General features: G+C 36.6%; 1 protein-coding gene across 1 annotated transcript in view; it reads left to right on the top strand.

Annotated features, from left to right (window-relative positions):
- Window positions 1-20,157, top strand: part of LOC150075985 (prolow-density lipoprotein receptor-related protein 1-like) — a 1,358,636-nt gene that overhangs the window by 914,637 nt on the left and 423,842 nt on the right. Inside the window, 1 exon segment of the mRNA XM_090387555.1 lies at window positions 17,257-17,398. Within this exon segment, the coding sequence (XP_090243681.1) occupies window positions 17,257-17,398 (142 nt within the window).

The raw sequence follows: 20,157 nt of genomic DNA, 5'->3' as shown, positions 1-20,157 counted from the left end.
TGACCCAGAGCATGCCAGCATGCCATGAAAACAGTCTCCAATCCATAAAACTGCTGCCTCCAGCCTGTCCAACACCAACAGTGTACCAGGTGGCATGTCTCATGTTGCATTTCTCCAAATGCAGATACATAATTAAACCATAATGTGAACTAAATTATGGTTCTGTTAGGTTTTAATTATGATTGACAACCTAAATAAAGAAAAGTGCATTCCTTTTTCCCTTGGGACATTTTAACTTAATTTTCATATTTTAAAATTCACATCTTCAAACTATACAGAGTAGATTGGTAGTGGACAGAGCAGTATACTCACCAAGCCAATGGCAGCCAAAGTAAATGCTAAAAGCATTCACTCTGCTCTCGAATAATCTAATAGCTAGGAGAAGAGTTGAATCGAGTTAAAATAGTATATAGAAAAGTGAGGGTAGTGAAATACTCAGGCAAGCGAGGAGTGCAACTGCCCAGTGCCAAAGAGAGTGCCCTGACTTAGGGCAGAGATAAAGGGGAAAGAGTATTTTAATCATATACCGATGTGCTTTATAAAATTAAAATAGTTCAATTAAATAAGAATAAATTTAGAAGCATATAAATAATTTTGAAGCAATAATAAATTTATCGTCACCTTTCTTTACTTTCACTTATTCTTTTTTCCCTTTTCCCACACTTTCCACTTTTCCAGTATTACAAATATACCATTTGATACTGTAAGTTATGGAGACATATTTTTATGCATTTCAATTCATCCTTTACTCTGATTCCAAAATTCAGCATGAAAAGTCTCTGTCATGTCTACATCAAAAGATGTATCAATGTTTAATGTTAAAATAAAGGGATATATTATACGTATAATTCAAGTTTGTAATACAAATTTAAAAAAATATTATACGTTCTCTATAACGCTTAACTTTGGAAAAATTATGATAAATGATAGCAAAATAGTTATATTTCAATAATGTATAATCAGCATACCCATAATTGTCCTTACAAATGTTTGCTACTAAGGGATTTTATCTTGTATTCCTGCTTATTCCCCCTCATAAAGAACCAGCAGTAATCCCCAATCATTATAGGATCCCCAGTGACCTTGGTGTCGTTTTTCCATCATGGAAATATCTTGATGAAACCTCTCCCCTTGTTCATCACTCGCATCTCCCAGATTTTCGGGGGAAAATTCGAGATGGGAATGAAGAAAACGAATTTTCAACGACATTCGACAGCCCGTTTTTTTTGTAGCACTCAAGTAAATTAGACACCATCATTTCATAGCTTTCTTCTTTCCTATTACCCAAAAAACCATGTCTAGTGCCTTAAATGGTTGCCAAAGATGGTTCTCACCAAACCATAGGGACTGAAAAAGGTAACCCTTTGAGTTTCTCGTGTAACCACTTCCTAAGGTTTGTTGTACAGGTAATACAACACTTTCGAGGGTCCAAGGTTTGTCTTGATCACCAATTTTACATCTGAAATAAAAAGAATGTGAACCTACGTACACACAATTGCCAACTGGACAAACTTCTGCAATTGACCTCTCAATATGCTCCCTGGTACTGTTTCCAATCTTGGAATGACATGTTATGAATGATCCCATGGGCAGCGATCATTTCCCAATTATTTGTAATATGCTCACTGCACAACCACCATTAGCCGAACCCTGCTGGGAATGGAAATTTTCTCGTGCCGAGTGGGTGAAATTTCAGTCAGCTATCACCCTGGATGAGGAAATTATACGGTTACAGCCCATTGATGAAGTAATGGAAAATATCACATCCCACTAAGCATGGTCTATGCCTGTTAATAGGAGAGACTGTTTATACAGTGATGGGATACACTGATATATAAGGGGTGCAAGAATATTTCCTGATGCTGTTGAGGCAGTATAAGATTTGTCAGAAAACTTCTAGCTTAGGGGGATATGTAGAGTAATAGCTTACTAAGAGCTGCAGGCAGAGGTGTAGGTGATTCTTCCATGGCTTCTATTGGAACATGGAGCAGTGTGGAAAGCAAGGTGTTGGGGATTTCAAGCCTGCTGTGGGTCATCATGGAACAGTTAAATACATGGGCCTTGGTGTTAGAGTAAATTAAAGTATACTTGTATGTACACTAATGCTAATAGCTGAGTAAGTAAATTTGATGAAAACATCGAATGCAAACATTGTGGGATATCAGACATGTGGTGTCACTAAGATGTAAAGGATTCAGAAAGGACATACAGGACATGACGGGGAGTATTCTTCTAGTTAAGAAGGCATGTAAAACCTAAGGCAGTGCATTCATTATACATGAGTGGCCAGCAGTGTTGAGTCAGTTTGGTGTGACATAAACACTGGGAAAACAGAAATGAGGGTAGAAGTGTGTTAGAGACCCAATGAATACGATGAGTGTAATGAATAACAGTACAGACATATAGAGTGAGCCAATAACTCAGAATGTCTTTATAATGGTGGACTCTGAATTTCAAAATGTTGACTGGACCTTGTGGATTGGTCACTCTACACAATAGGAAGCTTTTGTGGAATTATTATTTTTTTTTATTATTAGCTATATGGTGCAAGGAAGCCTTGAAGCTTACGCTGCACCAGCCAAAAAAAAAAAAAAAAAAAAATTCCCGAGTTACCCTCAGAGAGAGAGAGAGAGAAAGGAGAGAGTCAAAAGTAGAAGGGGATCATGAAGAAAGAGAAGAATGATGATATCCAGCTCAGGACTCTGGGTGTGCCAAGCCCATACTCACCAGATGTGAGCCCTTGGGTTCTCCTGCACCAGCATGTTAGTGGAACCACAAAAGAAAGCAGTACTCTTGATCTGATTATCAGCAGCAACCCATTATGAATTAAGAATCTGCACATACAAAAGACCCACTGAATAGAAGTGATCACAATGTATTGATGTAGGATTGTAAATACTGTCAAAGTCAAGGGACAGGGCCTTTTGCTTTAGTAAGGGTGACTACAATAGTCAGATGGTTTTTAAATTCAGTGCAGTGGAACTAACGAAGTGACCAACAGCAAATTCTAAATGGGAAACATTGAGGGATATTATTGTAAAACCTACTAGGCTTTTTTATACCAACTAAGAGATACAGTTCAAGGCATAGACATAAATAGATATCAGATGAACTGGTAAACTCATGGCAGCCAAGAAAAATACATGGAATGCATATAAATTATCAGATGATAGAGAAGCCTACAGTATTTACTAGTCTGGAATCAAGTCACAAAGTAAGTTAGGTAAGCTAAGGCACATTACAACAAGTCCCTGGCAAAAACAACAAAGGCTGCATTATTTATTTAAACAGTAAGAGGAAGGGGTTGAGTTTCATTGGTTCACTAGATATAAATGGATAAACTTGATAATCCTGCTCCAGTTGCTAAAAAAATGGAATGAGTATTTTGCATCTACAAGTTACATATGAGGAACTTTTTACAGATGTGGATGCCAGAAGTGAGTCAACTTGTGGTAGGGAACTGAATGATTTTTTTTATACCTAAGAGGGAAGTAGAGGAGGAGTTATTGAAGCTAAAAGTAAAAAAGGTGTGTAGGGTGTATAGAATTTATCCAGTTATATTAATGGAGCCAGCAGAGGAGGTAAGAAAACCTCTAGCCATTATTATAAGAACATCCCTGGATTTAGGGAAAGATCCTATGGACTGTAGACCATATGTATTGAATAAAAGACAATTTACTAGTTCAAGAAGTAAAGCAGGATAATTTTGACGAGGATGCAGTTTTGCTGTAGTCACAGCTTGGATTTGTTAAGGGCAATCTTGTCTGACCAATCTGATTGGATACTATGATAGCAGAGTAACAAAGGAACTGGATGCAAAAAATAATTTTTACATTTTACAGAAAAGAAAAATGAATGGGATGGAAATAAATAAATATTCACATAATGCAGAAGCCTATGGTAAATATAAACTTGTCTGCAATAAAATCACAAAGAAGGTTAGGCAAGCCAATACAGATTATGAGAAATCTTTGGCAAAAGATCCAAAGAAACAGCAAAGTCCTTCTTTACCATGGGTGTCCACAGAAAATTTTCCGGGGGGGGGGGGGGGGGGGGCAAAGCTTGGAGACAAATAATTACATCAATAAATTTTTATTTAATTATATAATATTTTTGGGGGTTTTTTTCTCAAGTAGATTATAGAATACAGTATTGCCTCAATACAAAAACTCATATATAATGTATATAAATTTACAATATAAAGGAAACAAGAATTAATATATATATATAGATAATAATAATTTCAATAATCACATATCGTATAAGAATTGAATTCTCCGTCTATTGCTTGCAAACCTATTGATGACATTCTCAATAAATTTCTTCTTTACCGCTTCCTCTTTTAGTTTCTTCCTGTGCACACTCCTTTCGCCTCAAAGGTGGTACTTGTGCATATGTCCGTTCTGATATTCCCTGTCAGAGACTTGGCAATTTGGAATCTCCTCTCTTTGATCTTCTCTGGCTTAAAATCTCTCTACCTCATTGTGTCAAATTCATCTGTTGTCTCTACCGTTCTCCCAACTCGACTAATCACTTGGAGCTCTTTGACTTCCTCTCGTTGCAACTTGACTTTCTCCGGTCCAACTCTCCTAACAGTGAGGTAATTTTCCTTGGTGATTTTAATGTTCACAACCCCAGCTGGCTTCCGTTTTCTAGTCACACCGACCCAGCAGGTCGAGATGCTGAGGCTTTTGCAATTACTAATGACCTAGCACAGATTGTTCATTTACCTACAAGAATACCGGACAATCCTAATCATACAGCCAATACGCTCGATCTTTTTCTCACAAACAACCCTTCTAAGTACACGGTCGAAGTGAGAGCTCCTTTAGGCACTTCAGATCACAACTTGGTGATTGTCTCTTCTCCAATGGAACCTTTATCTCATGGCTATTCCCAACCTCGTGTTGTTTGGCATTACAAGAATGCAAAATGGGATGACCTGCGAGACTTCTTTTCTTCTTTTCCTTGGTCGGATTACTGTTTCAAAAGTTCTGATGTCAATATTTGCTCAGATCGTGTCAGTGAAATTATTCTTGCCGGAATGGAATCCTTTATCCCACACTCCACTTTAAAATCTCGTCCTTTATCTAAACCTTGGTTTTCCAATAAATGTGCTAAGGCTGTCCAAGAGAAGAATGTTGCATATCGTAATTGGCTTGTTTCTAATTCTTCAGTTTCATTTTCTGCCTACACCAAAGCTCGCAACAATTGTAAAGCAGTTATTAATCAGTCCAAACTAGAGTTTGAACAGGCTAAGAGTAGAAAACTTGCTTCTTGCCCTAATGGTAGCCGAGCATTCTGGTCTCTTGCCAAAGCTATTGGCCACAACTTTTGCCCATCTCTGCCCCCACCTCTGTCCAAACCAGATGGTTCTGTTGTCACTTCAGCCAAGGATAAAGCTGACCTGCTAGCATCCCATTTTTCTTCCAGCTCATGTATTAATGATCTTGGTAAAACACCACCCACCATTCCCAACACACTCCATTCAATGCCTCCTGTGGTCTTCCGTCAAAAGGATATCAGAAGGATTTTGATGAATCTTGATGCTAAGAAAGCTCCAGGTCCTGATGGTATTTCTCCACTTGTTCTCAAAACCTGTGCTCCTGAACTTACTCCTATTCTTTGCCGCCTTTTTTCACTTTCTTATTCTAAAGGTGTTTTTCCTTCTGCTTGGAAATTTGCTCATATCCAGCCAGTTCCTAAAATGGGTGACAAATCCCTCCCATCCAATTATCGTCCCATTGCAATTACTTCTACTCTTTCTAAAGTAATGGAGAAATCAATTAACCGCCAACTCTTAAACTACCTAGAAACCTTCCGTCTGATCAACGATCACCAGTATGGATTCCGTCAGTGTCGATCCACTGGTGATATTCTGGCTTATGTTACACATTTATGGACTAATTCAATGGAAAGGTTCGGTGAAACACGAGTCGTTGCTCTTGACATCTCAAAGGCTTTTGATCGTGTTTGGCATAAAGGTCTTCTAAACAAGCTTCCATCTTATGGTTTGCCAACTGTTTTTAGTAATTGGTTATCCAGTTTTCTCTCTGATCTCTCACTGAGGGTGATGGTTGATGGCTCTCTGTCTTCTAACTTCTCCACTAATGCCGGTGTCCCCCAAGGTTCAGTTCTTTCCCCCACTCTTTTCCTCTTGTATATCAATGACCTTCTTCCATTGACTGGAAATCCTATCCATAGTTTTGCCGATGATAGCACATTGCATTCAACTTTCCATTTTGAGAAACCGTGTCCTGCTCAATCAGCTTCAACTTCTCGAAAATCTGCTACCAATTCCTTAAATGCCGACCTTCAGGTAATTCTCCAGTGGGGCAAAGACAACTTAGTTGATTTCAACCCTTCTAAAACTCAGTCTTGTCTTATATCTCGCAAAAAGGATTCTTCTGCTCCTATGCTTATCTTTAGTGACACTCCAATTTCTAGGCAAAAGGATATATCTCTTTTGGGGATTACCCTGACTTCTAATCTCTCTTGGCACAAGCACATTACAAATATTGCTTCCTCTGCATCTAAAAAACTTGGTTTTCTCTTTCGCTCTCGGCGTTACTTTTCTTCCAAACAGCTGCTCACCCTGTATAAATCGCAAATCCGCCCTGCCATGGAATATTGTTCCCACATCTGGGGTGGTGCCCCCAAAACCTCTCTCAGGCTTCTTGATTCCATTCAGAAGAGGGCAGTTAGGTTAATTAATGATTCATCTCTAACAGAATCTCTCCACCCGCTGTCTCATAGACGCACTGTTTCTGCTGCATGCCTCTTCTACAGATACTTCCATGGGCACTGTTCTTCTGAATTGGCTTCTATAATTCCCGCTCTCTCTTTCAAAACAGTCCGAACACGTGCCGCCACCAGCCAACATCCGTTTACTGTCCAACTTCAAACCCACAGAACCAACTTTTCATGTTCCTCATTTATTCATTCAACTGCTGTTTTCTGGAACAACCTTCCTTCATACGTATTTCCTGGAAATTACAATCTACAGAAGTTCAAGTCCAATGTCAACAAATATCTTCTTTCGTCTTCTCAATCTCCAACCCAAGCACGGTACTAAGTACTATGGGTTCTAATACCTCTCGTGTTTGGGGTCCACATAAAAAAAAAAAATAATAATAATAATTTGTGGAATTTTTTACTCCTTCCTCCTTTCTCAACAAGTTGTTGAGAAAAGGAGGGGCACCCCGAAAGCTACAATTGCACAGTTTTAAACACTTAAGTATTTATATTTTATTGTTCTTTCTTTTGGTTTTTAGGAGCATTAGCAGCTTAGGCCATATTGCTCCGGGATATGCGGTGGCCATTTCCTGACCTTTCCGCATCATCCGTATTTGGTGGTGACGGGCTCAAACCCCGGTCTAATCAAGAAGCGTGTGCTACCCACTGCTGCTCCTTTCCACCTGGCTACGGAGGCGCCATATTTTATTGTATTTTAACTTTTTACTTTTATTTTATATTTTATTTTATTGCATTTTATTTTATTATAATGTATAGTAAGTCAGTCATTGTAAATAGATTATTTTATTATATCCATTATTTTTGTAAATATTAAAATATGTTAATTTAAACAGTTGGTGTATTAACTTAAAATTGTGAACAGTTAATGAGAAGGACGAGCCTGGATAACTGATAATATTTGGTCCATATTTTGCACAATGTTCGAAATTACTAATCTCATGGCATCTTATGGATAAAGTCTGGAACACACATTTGTTTTTATAGCTGTTAATTTTGAGAAAACAACCTCGCATAAATATGTAGACCCAAAAGGTAGCAATGTTTGTATCGCCATTTTCGATAATTCTGGACACTCCTCTCGAAGAGAAAGCCAAATTTTTGAAAAGAGCACGTAATGCTTCGTCAGACGACAAGTCGGTAAGATCTTCCTTTTGCTGAATGGTAATTTCGTGACATGAAGAAATTTCAAAAGCAAAGGGATCATGAATCCAATACAAATTTTTTTCTGGAGATACATTAAATCATTTGGAAAAATTCTTAATTAGCATTGTTAGGTGGGTTGTAATGATTTCCCTAAATTGTAAAATGACAGTATTATAACAAAATCAGAAAAGCATGGGAACATTTCATTATTACACTCAAATTCAGTTTTCCAAAGATTAAACTTCCCCTTGAAAGTTTTTATTTTATCACTGATTTTAATTAAATCATTAAGTTTTTCAAATATATCAGCAAGGGAACTAAGTTTTCCAAGCCATTTTTGATTCGTAAACAGTTGAGTAAGGTTCTCATTTTTATCCGATAAAAACAAGGAAACTTCATGTTTCAGGTCAAAAGGACCTCACGACACCTAACCACTGGACAACCACCCCACTTTCTTATATAAAAGAAGCATTTCATCCCATTTCATTGCAAAGCATTGTGAAAAGTCTGCTATTTAAGCTTCTATTTTTTAATAAAGTTGATCACCCTTATCGCATCTTTCAAAACTTCATGCAAATCAGTTTGCATTTCCTTTGCTACTAATGCTTCCCTACGTACTGTATAATGCAATGATTCAAAACTATATTTGGAGTAATTTCCTTTACGGTGCCTTTTACACCTTTATTTTATCTTATTAATGGCTGCACCATCGGTACAAATTGCAAAGCAGTTGTTCTGCATTAGATTATTTGTTTCAAAGAAAATATTTTAAATTAGATTATTTGAAAGAAAATGAAAATGAGGAATTACATTATAAAAATATTAAATAAGTGGGAGCATACATGTACTCGATTTTTTTTGAACACATTATTTAAATATATACAGAGTTAATACTCTATATATATAGATAGATTTAATATTTACCAAAAGTAAGGGTTTTTTTTTTTTTTTTGTGGTTCTGCAACTTTCTGAAAATATAAGAGGCTGCTGGCCACCCATAAAGGTTGGATAACACTTAACTAGAAGAATTTCTTAAAGGCCATTTTTTCAAACAAGTTAGTGCATAGCATCATTTTAGTTCACAGTAAATCATTGAAGTAGGTGAAATGGCATCATTTTTGTTATAATCTCATATTGTGAATGCCTTCACATCTAATTGCCCTGATATTGCACTGCTCTCACACTGTATGGCAGTGGTTTTCATCCTTTTTTTAATAACGGCACCCTAAGTAATTTATTTTATTTTGTGGCACCCCTACTCAATTTTTAGCATTAGCATTAGTAGAGGCATATGATGCAAGAAAGCAAGCTTATTCAGCATCAGCCAAAAAAAAAAAAAAAAAAAAAAAAAAAACAACTTCCACTTCACCCCTCCGTTCATTCAAAATACCTGTCCAGCTCAGCCTTAAATTTATTTAGGCTATCAACTTCCACAACAAGGGATGGAAGTCTGTTCCACTGACCAACTACCCGCTGGCTAAAGGCAAACTTCCGCACATCTGTCCTACAACTGTCTTTCCTCAATTTCAATTAATGCCCTCTCAGGTGATTATTCTGAGCAAGAGGAAGAATCCCATCAGCATTGAGCATGCTCAAACCATTCAAGGCTTTATACACTTCAAACAGATCACCTCACAGGTGCCTAGTCTCCAGACACTATAATTTGCAAAACTTAAGCTTTTCTTCGTAAGAGCAACCCTTTGTTCCATTCACTAATCTTGTTGCCCTTCTCTGTACTCATTCCAACAGCTCTACATACTTCTTAAAATGAGGTCTCCAGACCTGGATACAATACTCAAGGTGTGGCCTGACCATTGCCTTATACAAGGGGATAATAACCTCCTTATTCCTGGTAGAAAAATTCCTGTATATCATTGACAAGATACCATGAGCTACTCTTGCAGACCGTCTACATTGCTCAGAAAACTTCATATCTGCCTGCACAATTACGCCCAGGTCCTTTTCATTCTCTACCACTGTCAGTATAGTACCACAGAGTTGATATGTTACTCTGGGGGTTACTGTTTCCCATATGTAGTACTTTACATTTGTCAATGTTAAACTTCATTTGCCACCTCGAAGCCCATCTGCTCAACCTTTCCAGATCCTGTTGCAGTAGCATAGTGTCAGTAGTGTCCTTGACAACCCTGCCAACCTTTGTATCGTCGGCAAACTTGGACATTAAGCTTGATATACCATCATCAATATCATTTATAAATACAGAAAACAACAATGGACCCAAACACTGGACCCTGAGGGACTCCACTAATAACATTAGTCCACGATGAGCAGTGTCCATTGATTACCGCTCTCTCTCTTCTCCCACTCAACCATCTCTTTATCCATAGCAGCAGTTTGCCTCCAATGCCACACTGCTCTCCAACTTAAAGAGCAGTCTTCCTTTTCTGCCTGTTAGATTCGATTCTCTCTCTCTCTCTCTCTCTGCATATATATATATATATATACATTATTATTATCATTATTAATATTATTAGCCATATGGTGCAAGGAAGCCTGAGGTTTATGCTGCACCAACCAAAAAAAAATTCTGAGTTAACCTGAGAGAGAGATGTAGAAGGAAATCACCAAGAAAGAGAAGAATGATGATATCCAGCTCAGGACCCTGGGTGTGCCAAGCCCATACTCACCAGATGTGAGCCCCTGGGGTTATATATATATATATATTATTAAAAAATATATTTTATATGATAGTTATTACAATAATATGAATGTAAACAAAATTAGAATTCATAATACAAATTATATAGATCACCACAAAATTGAAAAGATACCGTACACCTTTTTAGAATGAAATAAATATATAAATTTAAAAAAAAAACTAAGTTTAAGTAGCTTAAACCCAAAGTACATGACACCCCTGTTGAAAACCACTGCCATATGGCATCTCTCATATTGTGGAGTTATACTTCAAACAGAGTGTTCACTTATTGTATCATCAGGGTACCTTCCACTCCACTGATGAGATACCAGTGATGTATGATAGTATCTGCCGAGAATAAGCACCACTAGTCTTCTCCACTGGCAAAGCGCTACTTATTCGCAATATCAGGGCAGCTCATTGTGAAGGAATTCAAAATATGAGATTTAATAAAAATGATGCCATTTCACCTACTTCAGTGATTTACTATGAACTAAAATGATGCTATGCACTCTAACTTGTTCAATTAATGAATTTTCCGTAATCTGAGGCTTTCAGCTGCAAAACCTTTTTAAGCCTATTTTTCGTAACGATTATTTTATTGTCCCTAAAATTATTCTGTGTTTTTTATCCCTAAAAATTTTAACTGCATATAAATTCAAGATTCTATATGTGTAATAAAATTGGTTTGTGCTATTATTTTGGTTTATTTCTCTGTTTATTTGTGTGATAAATATAATGATAATACAGTAAAACCCTGATTTAATGGCCTATATATGGGGATATAAGGCCTCCTTAGCTAAGTGGTCAGGAGCGGGAGTGCAGTAGCACACACTCTTTGAGTAGACCGGGATTCAAGCCCCTGACTGCTAAATATGGTCGATCTGCTAACCCGCACTGGACCAGCATGGCAGATTATGGTCCATTTCACTCAGCATGAATTGTTGAGGAGGCTTCCATCCTGCAGTTGGTTGAAAATGGCTGCAGTTTACCTTTTTTTTTTTTTTTTTTTTTTTTTTATATGGGGATGAAGTCTGTCTGCTAAACCCAATTGTGTGTTAAACTTGTAAGAAATATATATTCACCAAAGTTGCTAGAATGTTATTTAAAAAATGCTACATTTCACAATGCAGCATTTTTTTAAATGAAAAGCACTAAAAGTTGTAATAAGTACTTTACCCCACATAAGTTTTACGGAATAAAAGAGTTTGAAAATTTTCCTCATTGTATAGCAGTGGAAACTGAGTTGTATCTTGTTCAGAGGTTAAGTTTAAAAAATATTATGGGAATCCTATTGTCTCGAAACTTGATACTAGACACGTTGGACAAAAAACTTGTTTAATCGAAACCTGCTAATATTCGTAAAGTTGGACCAATGCTGACTTATTTTGATTTTCTCTTGTAGAGGATCTATGTCTTCATTTTAAAATTAAATCAAATAAAAATAGAATATTAAATAGAGTATATTGGATATTAAGAAATATTATATTTTAGAAATGTTATAGATATTTTAGAAATTTTAAGTCAGGAATTCTCTTACCTGAGATTTGTTAAGGAATAACTGCATCCAGGTAAGGTCTAATTAGAATAGATGAAAATAGTATTGAAAGACCTGCCTAAAGATAGATGAATCTTGTAATAGGAAAAAGAAATGAAAACAAGCTTTGACCCTAAATCCATGCATGGCAAATAATTGGAAGTACGGGAACTCTTCCTGACTTACACAAATTCGAATTTACATAAGTTTTTGTCGGCCGATGCAAACTGAAAAAATAAAATTTAAACGTATTTGGAATCTGTAGGATGCAAAATACGTTTCCATATTTATTTCTTTGTTTGTTTTGTAATTCATTTCAAGCCCTTGGAAGTTAAATTTCGCTGTATCATTAAGCTATTTATCTCTCTAAAAGGCATATTTATAATGGAAATTGCACTACACTTTTCATTGTTATCATATGTTCCCATTATAAGAATAAATTTTCAACACCTTTGTGATATTTTTCTAAAGCACGTTTCTGGATGTCACGACCAAAAAACAATAAAAACTATTTGCACTTTCCAGTTTATTGGGCTTTTCTGTTAGCACAATCTATCATAAACGGGTAGTAAACTCAATCTTATTGCATTTGCGATAATCCCGATAACTGGAATTCTGTGGGCTTTTACGTTATGGTATTATGGTGAAATGTGTTCCCCTTCACTGAAATCTTCAATCATATAGAAAACAAATTTTCACAAACTTCTCTTCATTCCTATTTACATATTACAATGAAGAAGGAAAAGGGACCAATGGAAAGTGAAAGTGCTGGTGGTGCCAGGAAACCAAAAAACAAAATCGATGTAGAAATGAAGATGAAAATGATTAAGAAGTACAAAGCAGGACAGTTTGTCATCTATTGAAAGGGAATTAGGTCTCGCTGCTTGAACAGTGAATACTATTTTAAGGGACAGTGTGCATATTAAAGGATCAACACATTTAAGATCAGCAGGGATCACAAAACAGTGTTCAGGTGCTATATCGAAAATGGAAAAGCTATTAATAATATGGATGGAAAATCAGATTCAGTAGCAAGTGCCTCTTAGTCCAATGGCCGTTCAAGCAAAAGCAAGAAGTATTTATGAAGATATTAAGGATAAGTATGGCGAACCCCAACCCAAGTATGTAGCAAGCAACGGGTGGTTTAATAGGTTCAAGCTTCGCGCTGGTTTCCAAAACATTAAAGTATGCAGAGAAGTTCAACCCCAGAGGTTCACATCTGGTGAGTATGGGCTTGGCACACCCAGGGTCCCGAGCTGGATATCATCATTCTCTTTCTTGGTGATTCCCTTCTACTTTTGACTCTCTCTCTCTCAGGGTAACTTGGGAACTTTTTATTTTTCTGTTGCAGCATAAGCCTCAGGCTTCCTTGCACCCTATGGCTAATAATAATAATAATAATAAATCGCCTGTGCTGATTCTGCAACTGCAGAGAAATTTCATGATGTGTTGGAAAAAATTATCGATGAAGGCGGCTATTCGATGCAGCAAATTTTTAACATTGACGAGACTGCTCTGTATTGAAAAAAAAATGCCGGATTGAACATACATTGGCAAGGAGGAAAAGACAATGCCAGGTTTCAAGGCTTCAAAAGATAGGGCCATGCTCTTGCTTGAGGCCAATGCAGCGGGAGATTACAGATTAATACCACTGCTTGTGTACCATTCTGGAAATCCTCGTGCATTTAAGGGCATCAATAAAGCCACCCTACCCGTGCATTTCCAATCGAACCAGAGAGCGTGGATAACAATATCTCTCTCTGAGGATTGGTTTAAATGCTGCTTCATTCCCGAGGTTTAAAAATATTGTCAAGACAACGACGTTCCTTTCAAGATTTTGCTTCTATTAGATAATGTTCCTGGACATCCTGTGCATGTAGATGATTTCAATTCGAACGTGAGAGTTGTATTTCCACCGCCAAGCACGACTTCTCTCATCCAACCTATGGATCAGAGTGTAATTTCGAATTTAAAAGCATACTATTTACACACAACATTTGCTCAGGCATTTGCTGCAGTAGATGATGAGAAAAAATTTATGCTAAGAGACTTTTGGAAATCTTACACTATTTACCACACCATCTTAAACATTAATAAGGCCTGGGCGAAAATTACTAAAAGTTGTTTAAATGGCGCATGGAAGAAAATATGCCCACGGCATGTAAAAGGCTTCGAAGGATTTGGAGACGTGGAGGAGTTAGAGTTAATAGAGGAAGAAGAGAAGGAATCATCTAACGAAGGATTTATTGACTTGTAGGCAGCAATAGTGAAAGAAGAAAATGCTGACCAAGCTCAAAATGAACTAAATAAGAATCCGAGACGTTTATTCACCAGAGAGATGGCAATGGCATTTCGTGAAATTGCATCAGCAATGGCAAGGTTTGAGATGATGGATCCTGACAGTGAACAATTCTTGAAAGTTAACACAGGGATGATGAATGATATGCTTGCCTGCTACAAAGAAATCTAAGATGAAAAGAAAAAAGCCACCATTCAGTCATCCATTAATATGTCTTTCGTAAGGTTGAGCAGTTGACTCCTTCTAAATCTTCACAGCTCTCAACCTCCACAGCGGCGCCGTACTCATCAGCTGAAGACATCGATTCTGGCAACGATGCTCAAGAGGTAAAAATTAGTGACATTATGCCTGTCTCCTCTCTTTTTTTGTAATTTTAATTAACTCATAATTTTTAAATTTTTTAAATTGCATGCTTTTGTAATTTTTCTTGCGCATGAGATAAAAAATTGAATAAATACAATAAATAATTCTATTCACATGTTCGTTGAACATTTCTTTTTTGATTCAATCAATTCAGCGAGTGTAGTTGTGAGTGCTGCATAAGCATGGGGTAAATTCCGACTAATGTAGAGTTCCGTGGAGCGCAAACCTTACTTTAATTGGGAAGTGGCTGTATAAAGGGAGATAAATACCTGAAGCTTAATGGGGGGCTTTCACTTATACCATCTTTAAAGGGTAGCGAACACGTGTCGAATGCCATATTTGCAGCCCTTTCACGTTCCATTGCAGTACTTCAAAAGTGTTGCGGGGGGGGGGGGTTAAGTAGGCAAAAGGAAAGAAGAAAAATTTCTGCCCCTCATATTTCACTAATAGTTTGGAAATTTGAAAATTTAGAGATTTAAAACAGCTTAAAGATTTTTTTGGAAGAAAGGATATGAAAGTATCCACTCAGAAATCCTTGTGTATGACTATCTGTCCCCATTAGTAGAGGTCCTAGATGGTGGGAGGGGGTTGTTGTTATGTTTTGTTATTAAGTTTGAACTTGTAGGATATTTTTTTTAGATCCCACTCCTCAGAAATTATTATTGGTGTATGTATGTTTATTGACTTGTTTGCTGATGTTATTTTTAGAGTCTCACTGTTTTCTAACTTAAATTTTCTGCCTTGTTTGTCTAATATTATGGTGTTTTGAAAGGATGAGTAATGTAGTGAGCTACCAACTCAGAACTAATTTTAGACCAAACAGAAGAAATATGTTCTGAATTGATAGCTCACCAATTAGACAGGGCATTACCCATTACCCATCCTTTGAAAACGCCATAATATTAGTAATATTTTACCCATCCTTTGAAAACGCCATAATATTAGTAATATTAGACAAACAAGACACAAAATTTAAGTTAGAAACCAGTGAGACTCTAGCAATAAGATCAATGAATATGTCAATAAACATACATAGACTAATAATAATTTCTGAGGAGTGGGATCTAAAACAAATATCCTACAAGTTCAAATTTAATAACAAAACATAACAATTGTACCTCTACTAACTGGACAGGTAGTCACACACCCAAATTTCCAAGTGGAAACTTTCAAATCCTTTCCTCCAAAAAACCTTTTAAGCTGTTGTAAATCTCTAAATTTTCAAATTCCCAAACTATTAGTGAAATACGAGCGGGCGGGAATTTTCCTTCTATCCTCCTCCTCATCCTTTTGCCTACCTAACCCCCCCCCCGCACTTTTGTAATACTGCAATGGAACGTGCTAGGCTATAAATATGGTCTTCAACACATCGCTTCCCCTTTGAAGATGGTATTAGCGAAAAGTCCCCATCAAGCTTCAGGTATTTATCTCCCTTTATACTTCCAATTATTTGCCATGCATGGATTTAGGGTCAAAGCTTGCTTTCATTCCTTTGTCCTATTACAAGGCAGTTCATCTATCTTTAGGCAGGTCTTTCAATACTATTTGTTGTTATTGTTGTTATTTGGTTTTTTAGGAGCATTAGCAACTAAGGCCATATTGCTCCGGTGCGGTGGTCATTCCCTGACCTTTCTGCATGTTCCGTATTTGGTGGTGACGGGCTCGAACCCCGGTCTAATCAAGAAGGGTGTGCTACGCACTGCTGCTCCTTCCCACCTGGCTACGGAGGCGCCTACAATACTATTTCCATCTATTCTAATTACATCTTACAATGCAGTTATTCCTTAAAAAATTTCTGTTAAGTGAATTCCTGACTCAAAATTTCTAAAATATAATATTTCTTAATATCCTATATATTCTATTTTTATTTGATTTAAATTTAAAAAAGAGAATATCATAATAAGTTAGCATTTGTCCGATTTTATGAATATTAACAGGTCTCGATTACACAAGCTGTCTGTCCAACATGGTCAGCAGACTGGTGGAAGATGAGAGGAAAACGTTTTCATCCTTGGGTTTTCTACAATGTGAATTTTGTAAAGGTTGCAAAACCTTGAATTTGATTTTGCATAGAGTTTCTTTAAAACAGCAGAATAATGGAAGGTAACTAAATATAGCTTAAATACAGCATTTCAACAAATTATTTCAATGGTCATAAAAGAGAACAAACATGCTTTGTACAGTATTTTAGTTTTTTCTTCAGATACAATATTGATAAGTGAAAAAGGCCCGGCCTCTTCATTATGTGAACTAACTTTGTCTTATTGTTAATTAAAGTTTTTTTAACTGATGATGAATGTCTTCACACCGAGGCAGTTACGTCACTTGATCCCATATAGACAAAAAACCTGATTCAATGGATGCTGTCCATTATTTCCAAAAGTAAATTCTATTGAGGGTATTTCATTTTAATGTTCGTATTGTATTGTATTTATTGTAATTGTTGTATTTTAATGCTTAAAATAGAATATACATATGTGTAACTTTGTCTCATTTCAGTAAAAAAGCAGAATCCATGTGAAAATAATGGTGGCTGTAGTACTCTCTGTCTTCTCAAGCCCAGTGGAGGATCTGTCTGCACTTGTCCGGAAAATTATGTTCTTCAGCTCGATGGGTCCTCTTGCCAAAATAACTGTACTAGGTAAATAAATAAAGGGCAATAAGATCAGTTAAGGAAACATAAAGGTACTCTTACAAAGAAGGGCTGCAATTCTGCAAATTGCAGCTGGAGACTAGGCACCTCTGAGGTGATCTGATTTGAGATGTTTAAGGCTTTTAATGGAGTAAGCTAAGTGCTGGTGGCATCCTTTGTCTTGCTCAGACAACACACATGAAGGAACATAAATTTAAATTGAGGAAGGATAGCTGCATTGACTGTTGCAACAAATTTCCATTTGATGTGGAAGTGGATAGTGTGAGTAAATTTAAGAACTAGACAAACTATTTTAGAGTGAACGGACAGATTTTGCCTGATGCTTTCTTACATTATATGCCACTATTAATATTAATATAATATTAGTCTGATTGCATATTAGCATTAGTAGTGGCATATGATGCAAAAAAGCAAGCTTATATAGCATCGGCCAAAAAAAAAAAAAAAAAAAGAAAAAAAAACACTTCCTGTGCCACCCATCCATTCACTCAAAACGTTCGTCTAGTTCAGCCTTGAATTTATTTAAGCTGCCAACTTCCACAATGATAGATGGAAGTTTGTTCCAGCAATAAACCACCCACTGGCTAGAGGCAAATTTCTACACATCTATTCTAAACTGCCTTTCCCCAATTTGAATTTATGTCCCCTCAAGTGTGGAATATGAGCAAGAGGAAGAATTCCATCAGCATTCAATATATTAGTAGCTCTTTTAATTATCAAATTTCTATGCCACTGCACATTATATTTGGATCCTGTTTGCTAATTATTTCTTACCCACCAGTTTTTTTTTTTTTTTGGAACGAGAGTAGCCTTGTGCAGGCGAAGTTTTTACTTCTGGAAATAGAGAAGTTTTTTCTGTTTTATTAGCTTAAATTGGCATATTAACTTATTTTCTAGAGTAGCTTTATATTCCTAGTTACAATACTTAGTTTAAAGTTTAACTTAGATAGAGATTTTGTAGGTTATTACTTAGTATCGGTAAGGGTATGCAATCCAAGTTTTGCAGCTCTGCTGAACGAGACGTTTTTTAGCCATATTTAGCCGCATTATTGACCAATTATTATATTAAATTATTTCCTATAAGTAGCTTATAGACCTAGTCAAGATCCTTGGTTTATTCTGAATTGAGACAGCAAGATTTTGAAAGTTAATTAATATTTAAGTGTCCGTAGTTTTACCGTTTGTAACTTGCCGCCATTCTTATATGATATAACGTTATATCCCGAACTAGATAGCACTAGCTTAATATAGTATAGTATATTATATAATATTGTCAATTAATCAGTAAAATCTATTAATCTTGTTAAACTTCATTGTCAATTAAATTGTACTTAGCATTAGCATTAGCATTAGTAGAGGCATTTGATGCAAGAAAGCAAGCTTATGCAGCATCAGCCAAAAAAAAAAAAACCCACTTCCACTTCACCCCTCTGTTCGTTCAAAATACCTGTCCAGTTGAGCCTTAAACTTATTTAGGCTATCAACCTCCACCACAAGGGATGGCAGTCTGTTCCACCAACCAACCACCCGCTGGCTAAAGGCGAATAGTTTCGCCTTTAGCCAGCGGTTAATAGTTAAAAGGGTTAATAGTTTCATTTCAGATCTACAGCAACCTCTCTCTCTGAATAGCATAATAGGTAAAGAAGCAAATCTCTCTGAATTCTTTTTCTATATAAAACAAATAAAAATGTATGACTGTTTCTAACTGCTCACCTTGCAGTTATAAGTAACTCAATTAGTTTGGGAGGCATAATATGGCCTAAGTAGCTCTTGCGCCAGAAAACACCACCACCACAACAACATTCTCTGTACTCATGTATGCAGCTCTACATTCTTTCTAAAATGGGGCCTCCAGACTTGTATGCAGTACTCAAGGTATGGCCTGACTATTATCCCTTACACAAAGGGATAATCACCTTATCCCTTCTAGTATAATTCCTGTGTATCATTGAAAAGACCCCGTGAGCTTCTCTGGAAGCCTGACTGTACTGCTCTGAAAACTTAATATCTGAATGCACAATTACCTCTAGGTCTTTTTCATTCTTATTGCATAGTTGGTATGTTATATTATTATTCCTGTGGGAACTAGTGATATTGAGCATACACGATCTGACAATTTCCTAGACAAATATAGGACCATGCTGAAGAAATGCCATGAGTTAGGTCAGAATGTCTATGCATCTGCAATTCTGCCCAGGCATAACTACGAATTATATGCTGTGGAAGACTTTGAAGGACACTGCAGGGCTTTGGGGGGGGGGATTTTTATCAGCTTTTTATCATACTTTTTAACTAAATACATATAACAACTTAGATTTTACAAACGTAACATAATTAATTAATACATAACTTGATACGGAAGTTATATAAACGGAAATCGTAGATAATACGCGATACTGAAAAATATATATATAGATATATAGTGTTATAACTGTGCTGGGATACAAGTTTAGGGTTATAATTTTGTACTGAAACTGAAATTTTATTGAAATTAAATCGAAATCATGACTCAGACCAGAGCAGCAAAGCAAAAGGCTCAAGCTAATGGAAGTGCTGTGGCTCACAGGAGAACTGAGGGGGGCAGTTGCCCTCTGAGTCACAGCCTTTTAAAATGCACTGATTGCTTGATGATTGCGGAGCAATCTAGTACGGGACATGATATTGCCATGGGGGGTGTCTTTGGTGTGTGCAGTGTAAGGAGTGAAAGGAAATGAGGTCACAACTGAGCATTGTTATGGGCCTATATG

This window comes from Mastigoproctus giganteus, chromosome 13 (assembly GCF_048544385.1).
Source record: "Mastigoproctus giganteus isolate SK-2022 chromosome 13, ASM4854438v1, whole genome shotgun sequence".
Taxonomy (NCBI): domain Eukaryota; kingdom Metazoa; phylum Arthropoda; class Arachnida; order Uropygi; family Thelyphonidae; genus Mastigoproctus; species Mastigoproctus giganteus.
This window is presented reverse-complemented; position numbering and strand designations above follow the sequence as displayed.